This window comes from Neoarius graeffei, chromosome 9, assembly GCF_027579695.1.
Source record: "Neoarius graeffei isolate fNeoGra1 chromosome 9, fNeoGra1.pri, whole genome shotgun sequence".
Taxonomy (NCBI): Eukaryota; Metazoa; Chordata; class Actinopteri; order Siluriformes; family Ariidae; genus Neoarius; species Neoarius graeffei.
The window spans coordinates 36,189,322-36,205,391 of NC_083577.1; the positions used below are offsets into that span (position 1 = coordinate 36,189,322).

Consider the following 16,070-nt stretch of genomic DNA (forward strand, 5'->3'; position numbering starts at 1 on the left):
CATGCGACCCAGGCCGCTTGGATATGTGGTCCTAAATCCGATGCATATCCGATATTTTCACATGCGACTGCAGTCTGACCGGACAGGTCGCATTCATGCGACCTACACGTCATCAACAAGAGACAAACGTCACTATTCTGCGTTGGCTAATCCCGCCTCTTTGGTGGAAAACAACAACATTTGTACAGTTTTCAGAATTTAAATAGACTTTTATAGAATTGATCAAGCGGCACGGTGGTGTAGTGGTTAGCGCTGTCGCCTCACAGCAAGAAGGTCCGGGTTCGAGCCCCGTGGCCGGCGAGGGCCTTTCTGTGTGGAGTTTGCATGTTCTCCCTGTGTCCGCGTGGGTTTCCTCCGGGTGCTCCGGTTTCCCCCACAGTCCAAAGACATGCAGGTTAGGTTAACTGGTGACTCTAAATTAACCGTAGGTGTGAATGTGAGTGTGAATGGTTGTCTGTGTCTATGTGTCAGCCCTGTGATGACCTGGCGACTTGTCCAGGGTGTACCCCGCCTTTCGCCCGTAGTCAGCTGGGATAGGCTCCAGCTTGCCTGCGACCCTGTAGAACAGGATAAAGCGGCTAGAGATAATGAGATGAGATGAGAATTGATCAAGCTAATGGTGGATTTGGTAGGGACCTGGATGTTTATCTGTTAGCCTGATTAAATAAAACAGTTTCTATAACTGATTTATAACTTAAACCATCCTGTACCACATCGCCAGGTCTCGCCTCATCTCCATAGCAAACTGCACTGGTGTTTATGCACCTTGAGCCAGCGCTGAGAGAAGTTGCAGAATTCAGCTGGCTATAAACAATCTAAATAAATATTTATAAAAATGTAGAAAAAGTTTATTAATATGACGAAATAAATGTGTGCAAATTATTAAGCCTGAATTAAGAGTTTGGTAATACAGCGGCCGTATCCCAAATGACTGCCTACTGAAGCTCGAGTGCACTATATAGAGTTTAAAAATCCATTACTTCCTATTAACATGTAGTGCACTTGTATAGAAATTAGAGAGACATTTAGGAGTCAACCCTCGTTACCAGGCTACACGTTTTCATTTCAGTTCAGAAACAAAAACACACACGAGACCTCACACTTTAACACTAACCAGATAATTAAACAAACAAACAAACAAACAAAAAAAGAAAATCATTAAACTTGAGTGCGCTTTTTTTTGTTTACGTATTACGTAGATGTGCTTATTACGTGTCAATTTGCGCATGCGGGACACTTTTGGGTCGTTTTCCATTCATATTGGAGATCGCATACAAGTCTCATATAATTGGTAATGTGAACGGCCTAACAAAAAAATCGGATTTCACAACAAATCGGATATGGGTCGTTTCAGGTTGCAGTCTGAACGTAGTGAGAGACACAGACAACCATTCACACTCTCATTCACACCTATGGTTAATTTAGAGTCACCAGTTAATCTAACCTGCATGTCTTTGGACTGTGGGGGAAACCGGAGCACCCGGAGGAAACCCACGCGGACACGGGGAGAACATGCAAACTCCGCACAGAAAGGCCCTCGCCGGCCACGGGGCTCGAACCCGGACCTTCTTGGTGTGAGGCGACAGTGCTAACCACTACACCACCATGCCGCCTTTTTAAAAGATATAGGGCAAAATTGAATATTTTCAGTCTCGGACTGTGTTGTCTAGCATTGTAATAATACAGTAATACACAACAATAAAAAAACAGCCTAAAAATAATAATAGCTTATCTATCTTTTTTCAAGGGGGCTCAAAGTACACTTGCTACAGCCAGGAGGGCCCAGATCACAAATGTTTGAGAACCCCTGCTGTAGACAAAGAATCTATCATGCAAAATTAGCCATACTGGGCAACTATGCAAGTTTGATTTGCTTTTGTAAAATAAAGTAAGCATATCTGAAACTTCTTAGTTAACCAGTTTAATGCAATGCCTCGTAATGTCACCTGCACACACGCACGCACTTGGCGTGCTCGAATTGTCACTTACATCCACACACATTTGCATGACTGTCTAACGTTAGTCAATATTACGAATAATAATAATAGCATTAATTGATGATTAATATTAGTCTGGGATATTAATGTTGGATTAGGTCTAGTTGAACATGTTAACATTATTGACTAGATTTTCTATATATCTATATTGAGAGCCTAGATCTACTGGTCTGAAGTTTTGATTGCATTTTAGCCCTACAACTTCTAGCTCTACTCTTACATTCTGGCAAACAGAGATGCTGGGTTCTGTGAGCCCCTTGTTGGTTTTACGAGTTCTTTTTTTTTCTTTCGCACATTTGTAGGCATCACTGCTTTTCAAACGTGCCTTGCTGCACTGACTCGTTATTGTAATAAGACAAAATGGTCGCCAGAGCATGACTGTGACTCTGCACTAATAGTGTGTAGTGATTGGTCAACATGCATTACTTTCATTGCAAGTCTGCAACACTCGTCAGGGCACACTTTCTTTCTGTGGCGGAACGTATGTGCCGGGTGCTTGGAAAGTTCTGGAAAATTATGAGCAGGGTGCATATATATTTGGGTGTGGCACTGGTATTTGAGGACAGGGCGCACGTTCTGGAGCCCTGGTAAAATAAACTAGCTGGAAAACTAACTTTACTGATAAACTGCGAAACTGTAGATGGAAATGTTAAAAGTACAGCTATAACATTACCTCCGAGTGTTAGAAGGCACTGAGGTGGAGTATTCACTGAGGTGGAGTATAACTGGACTGGAGTTTGGAACAGATGATGTATTGGGGGGAATGACACTATATTCTTTTAGCTATTTCTGTTTCTTGTAAATACTTGATAATTTTTGGGGTTCCAGGGTTCTCCACTTTTCAAAAATAAAAGGTGATGGCAGGGGTTTGGGGGCCGCGTAGGCTCCCAACAGGGTCCAGGGGCGGAGCCCTGGTGGGGGGGCCTTGAAGCTGACAGACTTTGGGCTTTTTTGACAGTGAAACTGGCCAATAAATGGATAGGAAATGCTAAATCATTGTTAAAATCATTTTACAAAAAATCGACACATTCTTACTGTACATATCATCTGATGGACAACGGCCAAAGATAGAACTTTTAACGCAAGATGCTTTATTGGGTCCGGTTTCCCAAAGTAACAGCAGAAATTTAATACAAAATAAATTATAATAATAAAATGAAAGTTCAAGTAATTATTACAAAAAAAAAACTTTGTCTACAAAACAGAATACTGTATTGCACATTACGGGACTACTACATAACACAGTGCCCATGACCCAACTAATCCACCTCCCTTCAGAGGGCTAGATATAGTGGCCTGTCCCCACCCACTGGAAGATACCAGTTACTTTATATTACCAACATCGCATAAACCATACATTTACAGAACAAGTTCAGGTCTAAGTGCATGCCAGTAATCTTTATAATTCATAGACAAAATACCCAATTACAATAAATGCATACTTTTTTTTTACAATACACATAATTAATGTTAATCGGGTGAAATCACTACTATACAGTCCATGCACAAGCTGTGTGCGTGCCCGAGACTGGCACAACAAAGTCACCCCTGCCGCCATAGTTCGGGTCCTTTGACCCAGGAACCCGGAAGTCCTGCAGTAAGCAAACACAGTGAAGCAACGGGAAAATGCAGCTCTCGCCTACACAATCACAGATGCGTAAAATAAAAGACCTGAACTTAACTAATGTGTGTGTGCGCGCTGTTATATGATTACTGTAACTAGGGCTGCACAATTAATCGAATTTAATCGAAAATCACGATTTTGGCTGCCACGATTAAATTAAATGAAAATTGCGATTTCCATTTGAAATGCGAGCTCTGCTGCATATCTGATCAAGCACTTTTTGACCAGTACTCCGCCAAACCAATAGGGGGCGAACCGACGCATGTAAGGTTTCATTACTCCGCCTAAATAAGCAAGCAAGTCAAGTGCGCAGAGCTTCAGTGCAGCAGTATCCAGTGTTGCCAGATTGGGCGGTTTTAAGTGCATTTTGGCAGATTTGAACATATTTTGGGCTGGAAAACGTCAGCAGTGTCTGGCAACACTGGCGGTATCTTCTTCAAGGGGTGATAGCGTGAGAGTAGGTAACAGATTGAGCGTATTTAGCACTGGAGGCAATGTTGTGACCTGCCTTCGCTCATGTTTAAAGCCAGAGCATGTTGATAGGCTGGTCTTTCTAGCTAAAAACTTGTAGACCTCAGTATAATGCTATGTAATTGTTGCAATTGAGTTTTCAGTTCCTTCATCCTTTGGTAATTTCTTGGATAAATTTAATTTATTTGTCATTTGGAAATCAGAATTTCTCTTTTAAATTTCATTCTGCACTGAAAGCTGTTCATATTGTTTGTTTGAATATAGTGAAATAAAATTTAAGTGATTTCCCTAACATCAAGAATAATCATGATTAATAATCGTGATTACAATTTTGATCAAGATAATCGTGATTATCATTTTTTCCATAATCGTGCAGCCCTAACTGTAACTCTGTATGGTCCGAAAAGATGATAGATAAGTGCAACCGTTGCACAATAACGCTACAAACAACCTGCGTGTGCACCGCAAAGTTATTTAGCTGCTGGCTAGCTGCAGCTTCCAGCGTTACTATGTGTCAGTATAGTGTAATGTGGTGCAGTGTAGTGTAACGCAGGGATGGACCTCAATCTGCAGAGCTCTGGGTCACAATCTGTATGCAGCTGGCCGGATGGTTTTCTGTTAGTCACATGGCCACTTCAGGTAGCCCTGTATGCATTCATTTAATGGTCTTCTGCGTATTAAATAGTTACAAAATTATAAGAAAGCGAATACTTTACGATTTATTTGGTGTATACTGATGAAGTTCCTTTTTTTTATTTTTTATCTTTGGCCAAGGGGAAAGGGTGGCAGGCCAGAATTATAACATGGCAGTGCGCCACTTTAAAAGCGCCTGTGGAGAACACTGGGTTCTGTTTTCGAGTAGAGTTTTTATTTTGTCCTCGGTTGGTTCAGCAACATGCTCCGCCATTTTGTTTTTCTCTACTCACAGTAGAGCTGATATCCTAGTAGTAGAGTAGCCAATCAGAGCGTGCGATTGCTCATATCCAGTGAATGTGGATAGAATAAATGATGTTATATATTGGGAGTATTACAGTGTTTCCCCTACGTTTACTGGTTTGGTGGGGGTGCTGGATGAGGATGGTCATCTGCAGGACCCCTCCCTACAGCTCCAATTACAGAGCATTTGGAACTGAACAAACAGTTAAAGGAGTCATATTTAAGTCTTCACATTTATTTTAGAACAGTTTTTACAATAGAACTGCACACCCCCCCCCCCCCCCCGACCTTGAAAAGTGTGTGGTGGTGGTGGTGGGGGTCCTGTTGGTGGGATAGTAATAACTATATAAGTAAATTATAGCTTTTATTTACTGCTACTTAAAATGTGATATTTGTGTTATTTACTGGATGCCAGTTGTCCAAGAAGCATCTCCAACCTGTATGTTTAATTGGTCTATAATACAAAAAAAATACTTTTCTGAAAATATCATGGAATTGCATTTACATGCACGTATCACTTTTTTGGACAGATGAAATGTGCTGCAGTGTGACAGCATGTACATGTACTTTTATACAGACATAATGAGTGATCGTTTATGAAGCAGTAAGCAGGGATGAGAGTTTTCCGCTTTTCAGCAGATTTCCACTTTTTCTGAGTAAAAAACGAGCTTTTTATATTATGCCAAATCCATTGAGAATTTTTTTTTTATTATTATTAATTTCGGGGGGTTGGGGTTAGGGCTGTGCGATATATCGAATATACTCGATATATCGCCGAAAATTCTGTGTGCGATACATAAAATTATATCGTAACTATCGAGTATTTTATGGTCATCTTCCGACTTGCGTTCGTTTTGTGTTTGTTGTGTTTGTTTAAAACATTTCCCGGTGGTTTTCTCTCTGTCCCTCAGGCAGTAACGTGAGAGGCTGCCTAAGGGTAAAGAAAACAATAACGTCACGCACTCGCCAACCAATCCCGGGCGACATCTCGGTGCTGAAAGGAACTTCCGGGAAGATTTTCTAGTTTCGGTTGTGTTGCCAGATTGGGCAGTTTTAAGTGCGTTTTGGCGGGTTTTGAACATATTTTGGGCTGGAAAACGTCAGCAGTATCTGGCAACACTGCCGGCGGGAAGATTTCCTGGTTCCGGTTTACAGCGCTGACTCAGTTCGTGCAATCGCTGATTTTGCATAGGCTACCGTGTCAGCTCTGTCAATTTCAGCAACAAATTAAAAATGGAAGTGGACGAATTGGTTCCTAAAAGAACTAGTAAGGGGTCAGTCATCTGGCATTTTTTTGGATATCGCGAGGAGGACGTGGAACAGCAAATGCCAGTTTGTAAAGTGTGCAAAAAAAGCCTGTCATCACGAAAGGCAACAGCTGGAATTGTACACATCTGAGAGGCAGAGCCAGAAAACATTCAGTTCAAAAGTGTGCAAAGAGAAAAATTATGTTTTGCAGATCTCTCTCTTCTCTCCCTCAATCTCTCTCTCTATTGTGAATGTTCCAGTGGTTCTCAGTAGTCAGGTTAATAGCTTGGAGATCTATTTTTTTAAAATAATTTAATGAATGAGCACTTTTCTTATTTAGGCTAAATGTCTTTCTCAGGCCAAGTTTACATTAGACCGTATCTGTCTCGTTTTCTTCGCGGATGCACTGTCCGTTTACATTGAAACGCCGGGAAACGGGAATCCGCCAGGGTCCACGTATTCAATCCAGATCGTGTCTGGTCCGGTGCTGTGTAAACATTGAGAATACGCGGATACGCTGTGCTGAGCTCTAGCTGGCGTCGTCATTGGACAACATCACTGTGACATCCACCTTCCTGATTCGCTGGCGTTGGTCATGTGACGCGACTGCTGAAAAACGGCGCGGACTTCCGCCTTGTATCACCTTTCATTAAAGAGTATAAAAGTATGAAAATACTGCAAATACTGATGCAAATACTGCCCATTGTGTAGTTATAATTGTCTTTAGGCTTGCCATCCTTCCACTTGCAAGTGGTAAGTGACGCGCATGCCCGACATGCACTGAGATCACACACACAGCGGCTCAGTCCCGAATCACTGCTCGTGCGCTCCACTCGCGTGCTCTGTGAGCTGCGCAAGGCCGGAGTGCGCACCCTCCAGAGGGCACTCGCTGTTCAGGGCGGAGTGATTTGGAGCGCAGGATGCCTGCGGAGCCGAGCGTATCCGTGTATTGGTGTTGCTGTGTGCACGCGAATCGTGTATTGGCGTTGTTGTGTGCACACTAATCGTTTTAAAAACGTTAATCTGATGATCCGCTGATACGGTCTAATGTAAACACCACCTCAGTGTTGAGCTTGCACTTTATTGGTTTGAGCTCTGAGCAGCTCTGTATTGTGTTGCCCCTTTGTTGCAATTTTCAAGATTGTTTTTGCAGTTTGTGCCACATCTTTGTTGAATAAAAATAGTCTTATTTCAATTCAACTGTGATTAATCACTAACATGAAAATTTAAAATGTGTTGTTGAAAACCACCTGTAAAGTTAACTATGAATGTTATTTAATCTGCAGAGATTGTAGTGAAAACAGTAAAGAGTAAAAGTTAGATTTCCTGGGGTCCTTTAGAGGAGATTTAAATATATCGAGATATACATCTTGAAATGGAGAAAATGTATCGGGATATTCATTTTTTCCCATATCGCACAGCCCTAGTTGGGGTATGTTCCTTCATGCTGTTCAAACTTTATTAACTCCAACGATGTTTACACATTATTTGTAAGTCGCCATCTTTAGTCTCGTTTAATTTCGTTGAATGTTAATTTCGTTGAATGTGATGTAAAATTCGTGTTTTCTACATTGTTATTGGTCAAAACATCGATGTCGAGACCATAATAGCCAATCAAAACAGTTTTTACAAAGACACCCACATCCGCTTTCTTTTATCAAAACTTGCACATGTTCGTGAGCTGCACATCAAAAATACGCTCCTCTAATCGGCGTTTTTTTTCTCAAGATGCCGAATACTACTGACAAGCGAGATGAAGCGAAGGTACATGAAATTGATGCTGGTATAAAAAAACAAGTTTAGCAAAGCAAAAGGAAAGCAAGAGAGGAGTGTGAGAGGGAGCAGAAGAGAGCCAGGTTAGAGCATGTAAAAACACAGGAGGCGCTGGCTAATGAAAGAAAAAGGAAAAAAGAGAGGACTGATGAGCTTTTGGCTTTGGCCAAGAAGCTGAAGTCTAAATGATCAAATGAAAATTTGTTTCAAAAATAACTGGGAACTGTAAATAACTTTTAACTGTAAAAAGTGTAAATAGACATTTTCCTTTTGAAGAAAACATACAAGTGATGTGGACAATAAGATAAAGACAGTCTCCATAAAATATGCATTTGTTTGATTCAATACATTGAATATATGATCATTTGAATTATAGCTGACCGTGTTGATAACTATATAACTTTAAAGTTTAAATAGACATTGTGAAGAAATCATATACAAGTAATGTGGACATTAGTAAAAGGTCAGTTTCCATAAGATATGAATGTTTTTATTTAATTCAGTAGATTGAATATATGAAAATTTGAATTATTAATGGAACTGTAAATAACTATGAATTTTAATCGACATTTTTTTTTTAGAAAAACAAGTGATGTTGACAATGAGTAATAACCAGTCCCCATAAAATGTAGATATTATGTTGAATTAATGCAATACACATATTGATTTTGATACATATTGTTCTGTATAATAGTGTTTTTATTTCAATAATTATTAAAATAGGCATCAGGTGTTTTAATTAACTACAGCTCAGATTGCAGGAAATAGGGTGTGTAAGGTCTCATTTTGAAAAAAAATTCCCGGGACCCCCGCTTATTACAGATTTTCTGCTTTTTTCATCAGCACCCACTCTCATCCCTGAGTAAGATCTGGAATTGTAATGATCATGTTGTCCACAGGAGAAGTTTCAGCCATTGCAGCAGATGGTCATGGATGAGGATTACCCAGGGTGCACAAGATTGCTGAAATGCACACAGGCTCTGGACACACTTCATCATGTGGCAGATGAGAGAGGTGTGTATGTCTGGATGCACACACAGCACTTGCAATAGTATTATTACAGTAACTTTTGTGTTCCTGTTGTAGTGGTGGGCAGTCAGAAATTCCACAGATATAACCACGAGAAGACCATGGACTGGCTGAAGAAAAAGGTGTGTGTATAGGTTTTCACAATAAATGTGAAATGACTAAAATGACCTGAGACGAGTGTGATGTGTGTAATGACTACATGACTATTAAATCGTGCACTGTTCTCAATGCTGGAGCACAGACTGTATTTGCTATACAGGGATGTTCCTGAAGTAAACTTTGTCTGCACTGGTACCTGCCTAAAACATACACTTGATGTAACAAATCTTAACCTGTGTGCCTTTAAACAACACACCCAAAATTATGTACTGTACAAAGAAAAGGGGCGGCACAGTGGTGTAGTGGTTAGCGCTGTCGCCTCACAGCAAGAAGGTCCTGGGTTCGAGCCCCGGGGCCGGCGAGGGCCTTTCTGTGTGGAGTTTGCATGTTCTCCCCGTGTCCGCGTGGGTTTCCTCCGGGTGCTCCGGTTTCCCCCACAGTCCAAAGACATGCAGGTTAGGTTAACTGGTGACTCTAAATTGAGCGTAGGTGTGAATGTGAGTGTGAATGGTTGTCTGTGTCTATGTGTCAGCCCTGTGATGACCTGGCGACTTGTCCAGGGTGTACCCCGCCTTTCGCCCGTAGTCGGCTGGGATAGGCTCCAGCTTGCCTGCGACCCTGTAGAAGGATAAAGCGGCTAGAGATAATGAGATGAGATGAGACAAAGAAAAGGCTTGCAACATTAATATGTTTTAACATTTATTCAACTCGAGAACAGTTCACAAGAAGGAAACGATACAAATTTGGGGGGAAAGAGAGATGAAAGGGAAACAGATCTCCTTTTACACAGCGTGTTCAACACAGGATTCTTACGCCTTTGTTCCGCCTCACGTTCTGTATAAAACATCCAAACGCAGAGCAGGTGGTCTGTGTTGTTCCGCCTCTGAGCTGGAATGATTGGTAGTAATGGAGTCAGAATTGACGTCTCTGTAAAAGAGACAGGTGACATGGCAGGACAGAGGTGTGATGTTTTTGACCTTGACATTGTACTTTCCGAGAGCAGTGTGAATTCAAATGTTTCCATCTATGGCATCTAAGGTTCGCACACCTTTCTGTTTTATATCGCTTCCCACTTCTTCACTTTCTCCTCCAAAATAATTCTGCTCACACAAACATGTTGCTTGCCTGAGTCTCTCTCTTTCTCATTCCCCCCCATCGGTTTTGAGCGCAGTTTAATGGCACTTTTTTCCTCCCCTCTGAATAGCCAGCTTGGTTTGTGCTGAAAGGACACAAACATGTACATGCACACCGTACTGTGCAAAAGTCTTAGTCACCCTTTTTTTTTCATACAAACTTGGTTATAGATTTCTATTTTATGATTTCTACATTATCGTGTCAGTACAAAAACATTTTAGAGTCCAAACATTCATTTTCCAGCACAAAATTAAACATTACAGGGGAAAAAAAGTTTCTATCTGGGTAGCATATTACATAAGAGACCACTTTTCAGATTAAAAAAGAAAACATAACGAAGGCTACTGGGTTTTGCTGCGAAATTAAGAAGCAAGTGGGCCAAAGTGTCCAGAAGACACTTTTTGGCTGGTTTTGCAAGATGCTCAGTAAAACCTACAGCTCATTTCCTTATAAAACTGCACTCATTGTACCTGAGACTATTTTTGTCTCGTCTCGTCTTCTTCCGCTTTATCCGGGACCGGGTCGCGGAGGCAGCAGTCTAAGCATGGAAGCCCAAACTTCCCTCTCCCCAGACACCTCGGTCATCTCCTCGGGAAGAACACCGAGGCATTCCCAGGCCAGCCGAGAGACATAGTCCCTCCAGCGTGTCCTGGGTCTTCCCCGGGGCCTCCTCCCGGGGGGACATGCCTGGAACACCTCCCCAGGGAGGCGTCCAGGAGGCATCCGAAAAAGATGCCCGAGCCACCTCAGCTGGTTCCTCTTGATGTGGAGGAGCAGCGGCTCTACTCCGAGCTCCTCCCGAGTGACTGTGCTTCTCACCCTATCTCTAAGGGAGCGCCCAGCCACCCTGCAAAGGAAACTCATTTCGGCCGCTTGTATCCGCGATCTTGTTCTTTCGGTCATTACCCAAAGCTCATGACCATAGGTATGACCATCGTATGCAAGCGCTTGGTGGCCGGGCCTTTGCCCATGGGGCCCGGCCGGGCTCAGCCCGAAGAGATGACGTGGGCCCGACTTCCTGTGGGTTCACCACCCACAGAGGTAGCAGTAGGGGACTGGTGCAGTGTGGATTGAGTGGCAGTCGAAGGCAGGGGCCTCGATGACCTGATCCCCGGACACACGGCTAGCTGTTGGGACATGGAGACTATTTTTGTTTTATTTTTTAATCAAAGGGTCGTCCCACACCGAATATTGACTTTGTTTCATTTATTATGGCTTACTGTTGTTTTATAGTAATTTTTTTTTTAAATGTTGAAACATTTACCTTCCCCACAGTCCAAAGACATGCAGGTTGGGTTAACTGGTGACTCTAAATTGACCGTAGGTATGAATGTGAGTGTGAATGGTTGTCTGTGTCTATGTGTCAGCCCTGTGATGATCTGGCGACTTGTCCAGGGTGTACCCCGCCTTTCGCCCGTAGTCAGCTGGGATAGGCTCCAGCTTGCCTGCGACCCTGTAGAAGGATAAAGCGGCTAGAGATAATGAGATGAGATGAGACATTTACCTTCATTTTTTAAGCCATTTTTGGTCTACAGCATTTCTTTACGTGTGACTAAGACTTTTGCACCAGTACTGTATTACATGTTGATATGATGCTCAGTAACTTTGCTTGTGTTTGAAGAGTGGTATAAATGTGCATGGCTAACAAAAGCACCTCAACACTCCATTTACCCAGCTTTGTTTTGAAATGTGTCCTTGGGGTATTCATATTTCTGATGCGTAGATCCATCATCCTAGATGTCAACACTCTGTTGTGACATGCCTCTGGTTGCTTACATTGTAAAAACACACACTGGTGTGGCTTTACTTGGATTACTGTAAATCAGTAAAGCCAGAATATTGAGATGCTTTTTTACACCAATATTACAGAATATCTGTGTAAAAAGGGATTGAGAGTTTTTATTATTAGCCACACAGTTTCTGTTGTTTCCTACTACTAGTAACCGTAACACCAAAAATGTACCAAACTACAGTGCCTTGCAAAAGTATTCATCCCCCTTGGTGTTTGCCCTGTTTTGTTGCATTACAAGCTGGAATTAAAATGGATTTTTGGAGGGTTAGCACCATTTGATTTACACAACATGCCTACCACTTTAAAGGTGCACGGGTTTTTTTTTTTATTGTGACACAAACAATAATTAAGATTAAAAAAACAGAGATCTGGAGTGCGCTTACTGTAGGTATTCGCCCCAAAGTGAATACTTTATAGAGCCACCTTTTGCTGCAATTACAGCTGTAAGTCTCTTGGGGTATGTCTCTATTAGCTTAGCGCATCTAGCCACTGGGATTTTTGCCCATTCCTCAAGGCAAAACTGCTCCAACTCCTTCAAGTTAGATGGATTGCGTTGGTGTACAGCAATCTTCAAGTTATGCCACAGATTCTCAATTGGATTGAGCTCTGGGCTTTGATTAGACCATTCCAAGACATTTAAATGTTTCCCTTTAAACCACTCCAGTGTAGCTTTAGCAGCGTGTTTCGGGTCATTGTCCTGCTATACTGTGAACCTTCGTCCCGTCTCAAACCTCTGGCTGACTCAAACAGGTTTTCCTCCAGAATTGCCCTGTATTTAGTGCCATCCATCATGGAGTGTATGGCTTAAAGTGGTCCTATGGACAGATACTCCCATCTCCGCTGTGGATCTTTGCAGCTCCTTCAGTGTTATCTTTGGTGTCTTTGTTGCATCTCTGATTAATGCCCTCCTTGCCCGGTCTGTGAGTTTTGGTGGGCGGCCTTCTCTTGTCTGGTTTGTAGTGGTGCCATATTCTTTCCATTTTGCTATAATGGATTTAATGGTGCTCTGTGGGATATTCAAAGTTTGGGATATTTTTTTTATAGCCCAACCCTGATCTATACTTCTCCACAACTTTGTCTCTGACCTGTTTGGAGGCTCCTTGGTTTTCATGTTGCTTGCTTAGTAGTGTAGCAGAGTCAGGGTCCTTCCAGAACAGGTTGATTTATACAGACGACATGTGACAGATCATGTGATTGCAAACAGGTGGATCTTAATCAACTTTGACTTATGAAGTGAATTAGTTGGACCAACTCTTATTTAGCGGTTTCATACGAAAGGGGTGAATACTTAGGCACACTCCAGATTTCTTGGGGGGGGGTTTCATCTTAATTATTGTTTGTGTCACAATAAAAAAAAAACAATGTGCACCTTTAAAGTTGTAGGCATGTTGTGTAAATCAAATGGTGAAAACCCTCCAAAAATCCATTTTAATTTCAGCTTGTCATGCAACAAAACAGGACAAACACCAAGGGGGATGAATACTTTTGCAAGGCACTGTAAATCTCTGGTGAAGGAGCGTTTGACTAGCAAGTGACACTGTACAAGTACTATTACACTAAAGCTACTTTTACAGACACTTGCCCTGGAACAAGTTGCCCTGGGACAACTGCCCGTCTAAATACAATTTGTTCCAGAACAATTTGACACTGGTGGGCACAACTTGCTCCAGTTTACGAGGTGGTGCAACATATTCCGGGCGCAGCTTGTTCCTGCTTACCATCTAAACACAATCGGTAGCAAATAAGAGGGCTTACGCGTGCGCTGTGTTGTTCATCCGAGTCCTTTATCATCTGGATAAGACAAGTTTCCTTGTCGAACTTCTCCACCTTTAAATGATTGAGTCAAACGATTTCCTCAGCCAACTGCAGTGATGACTGGACTAAAGTTGTTGTTACCCTCATCCATTTGTAGAGCGATGCAGATTATTGTTTGCTTTTCAAATTCAACTTCATCTAAAAGAGCTGACTCAGAGTCAATTAATTCCCTGAACAGCACATCACTCGGAGTGAATCAGTTTTCCGTAAGTGTGATTTACCGCCGAATCATCGAGTGTTTAAAGGAGATACGCAGAACCATGGCCTCACTTTTTGTTTATAAATGCTTTGAGACCTCAAGAATGGCACAGGAATAGTTTTAAGCATGAACAATAAATCTAATGTAGTAATTTTAACGATTAAAATGATTCATATAGGTCGCGGTCTGAGTGAATGACCTTGACATCTGTGACGTCACAGCAGGAAGGCTATCGGTCTCATCGCTATTTTCACTATACTAAAACACAGAGCTGACTGCAACTTTGATCCTCCATTTTGAGCTGATTTATCGCCATGGCGGGTGCTGCAACACGACAGAAGGTGGATTTACGTTGCATTCTTGGCCCAAGAATGTTCAAACTGCAAAGATTTGGATGCGTTTTGCGAGAAGTTCACGGGCACGTTGGGTGCCTACGCAGTGGTCTCTCCTCTGTTCTGCACATTTTACTGAAGTCTCGTACGAGACCTCTGATCTGTTGAGCGTTGGCTATAAGCCCGTATTGAAAGAGGGTCCAGTACCAACAATTAAAGGAAAAGAAAACTACAAGAAAAGGAAAGTAAATTCAATTGCACCAGTTCTCCCGGAGTGTGAGCCCAGGGTTGTTGCTAAAACCCGGGACGGGACATTGCTCGGGCAGTGACCTCCCTGTGGTTTTTGCTAAAACCGGTGACGTGTCATCCTGTTCCGGGTTTTAGTAATTGTTTGAGCGGAGCAGTAATGGCGGAGTACTCGTATGGAGAAAATGGAGAATGAGTGGACCAGCCACCTGGGTTCTTCGCTGGATATGCTTGCCTCAGCAGCAATATCTCGCTCTTACGTGGAAGAAGCAAATGAACGGAGAACTGAACGAAGAACTGAAAGTAATATTTTTTCAAAACAATTGGCCACAAGATCGGCCTTCAAGAAGCAAGAACACAGACGGGTAAGATGCAACTCTCATTTGGATACAAAACAACAAAAACACCACCACTCATTGTTTACCTGCATTTAGATTAATACATGTAACTTGTATTGTGTGTTTAAGTTACCGGTATAAGATTATTTAATTTGCTTCAGAATGTGATTGTCTCAGTTCTTCTGATTATTTAATTAGCCTTTTACGTTTTATAAGTGAAAATGCATGCATGTACATGTATGCTGCATAAGTTATAACACCCATCCTGTTTTAATGAGAGTCAACCCACAATCAATGAAGTCAAATCAGTCTTAGTTGAGCAAGTCGGTAACGCTATTTCTTACTTTCACCATAAATTTTTATTTATATGACTTTGGTCTATAGCTGTAAAAGGTCTCGGGCTTAAAACCGGTTATCGCTGTGACGTCACGCACTCAGGGCTGGCTGGCTCAGCGGGGCAGCTCGAATGCCAACTTTGCGGTTGATTTTAACTCTCAAATATATATATTTTTTTATTCCCATTTATGCAGCATACAAGAGTCAAGGATGGAGATACTATCCACTCAGAAACTTATTTAAAAATAAAAGTTCTGCGTATCTCCTTTAAACAGAAATGAGCAGCAAGAGGACAATAAAGCAAGTTAAAAACAAGCTTCTGATCCCTGATTTGCGTATGCATATTTTTGTGTTTACCTGTCTAACCTCCGGTTTGCCACCGATAGAGAGTGAGTGTGTAAACATGAAGGAAAGTGGGCACAAGTTGTTCCTGTTGCCCATGTAAAAGCAACTTAAGAGAGCAATGAATTTTGGTGGTCCATAATCTCACTGTGATGCCCACCGCTAAGTTTATTTTGGAGAAAAAACCCTGCTATAGAACAAAAAGATTAATTTTATCATTTTGTCCTTTTCAGGTTTTGAACACAGTGAATGCACTTAAAAAGAGTGATATTTCTGTAGGTGGAGGTGTGAAGTCCACCACTTTTGTGCGAGTTAAACAGGAGACAAGTGTGACTGAAGGTAGGTCAGATGGAGTGAAG

General features: G+C 41.9%; 1 protein-coding gene across 2 annotated transcripts in view; it reads left to right on the forward strand.

The window, feature by feature from the left end:
* The window catches only part of rnaseh2b (ribonuclease H2, subunit B), a 50,564-nt gene that overhangs the window by 23,016 nt on the left and 11,478 nt on the right, over window positions 1-16,070 (forward strand). For both annotated transcript variants that reach the window (XM_060929382.1, XM_060929383.1), the window contains 3 exons: window positions 8,949-9,063; window positions 9,136-9,200; window positions 15,945-16,050. In XM_060929382.1, coding sequence (XP_060785365.1) covers window positions 8,949-9,063; window positions 9,136-9,200; window positions 15,945-16,050 — 286 coding nt within the window. The remainder of the gene's footprint in view (window positions 1-8,948; window positions 9,064-9,135; window positions 9,201-15,944; window positions 16,051-16,070) is intronic.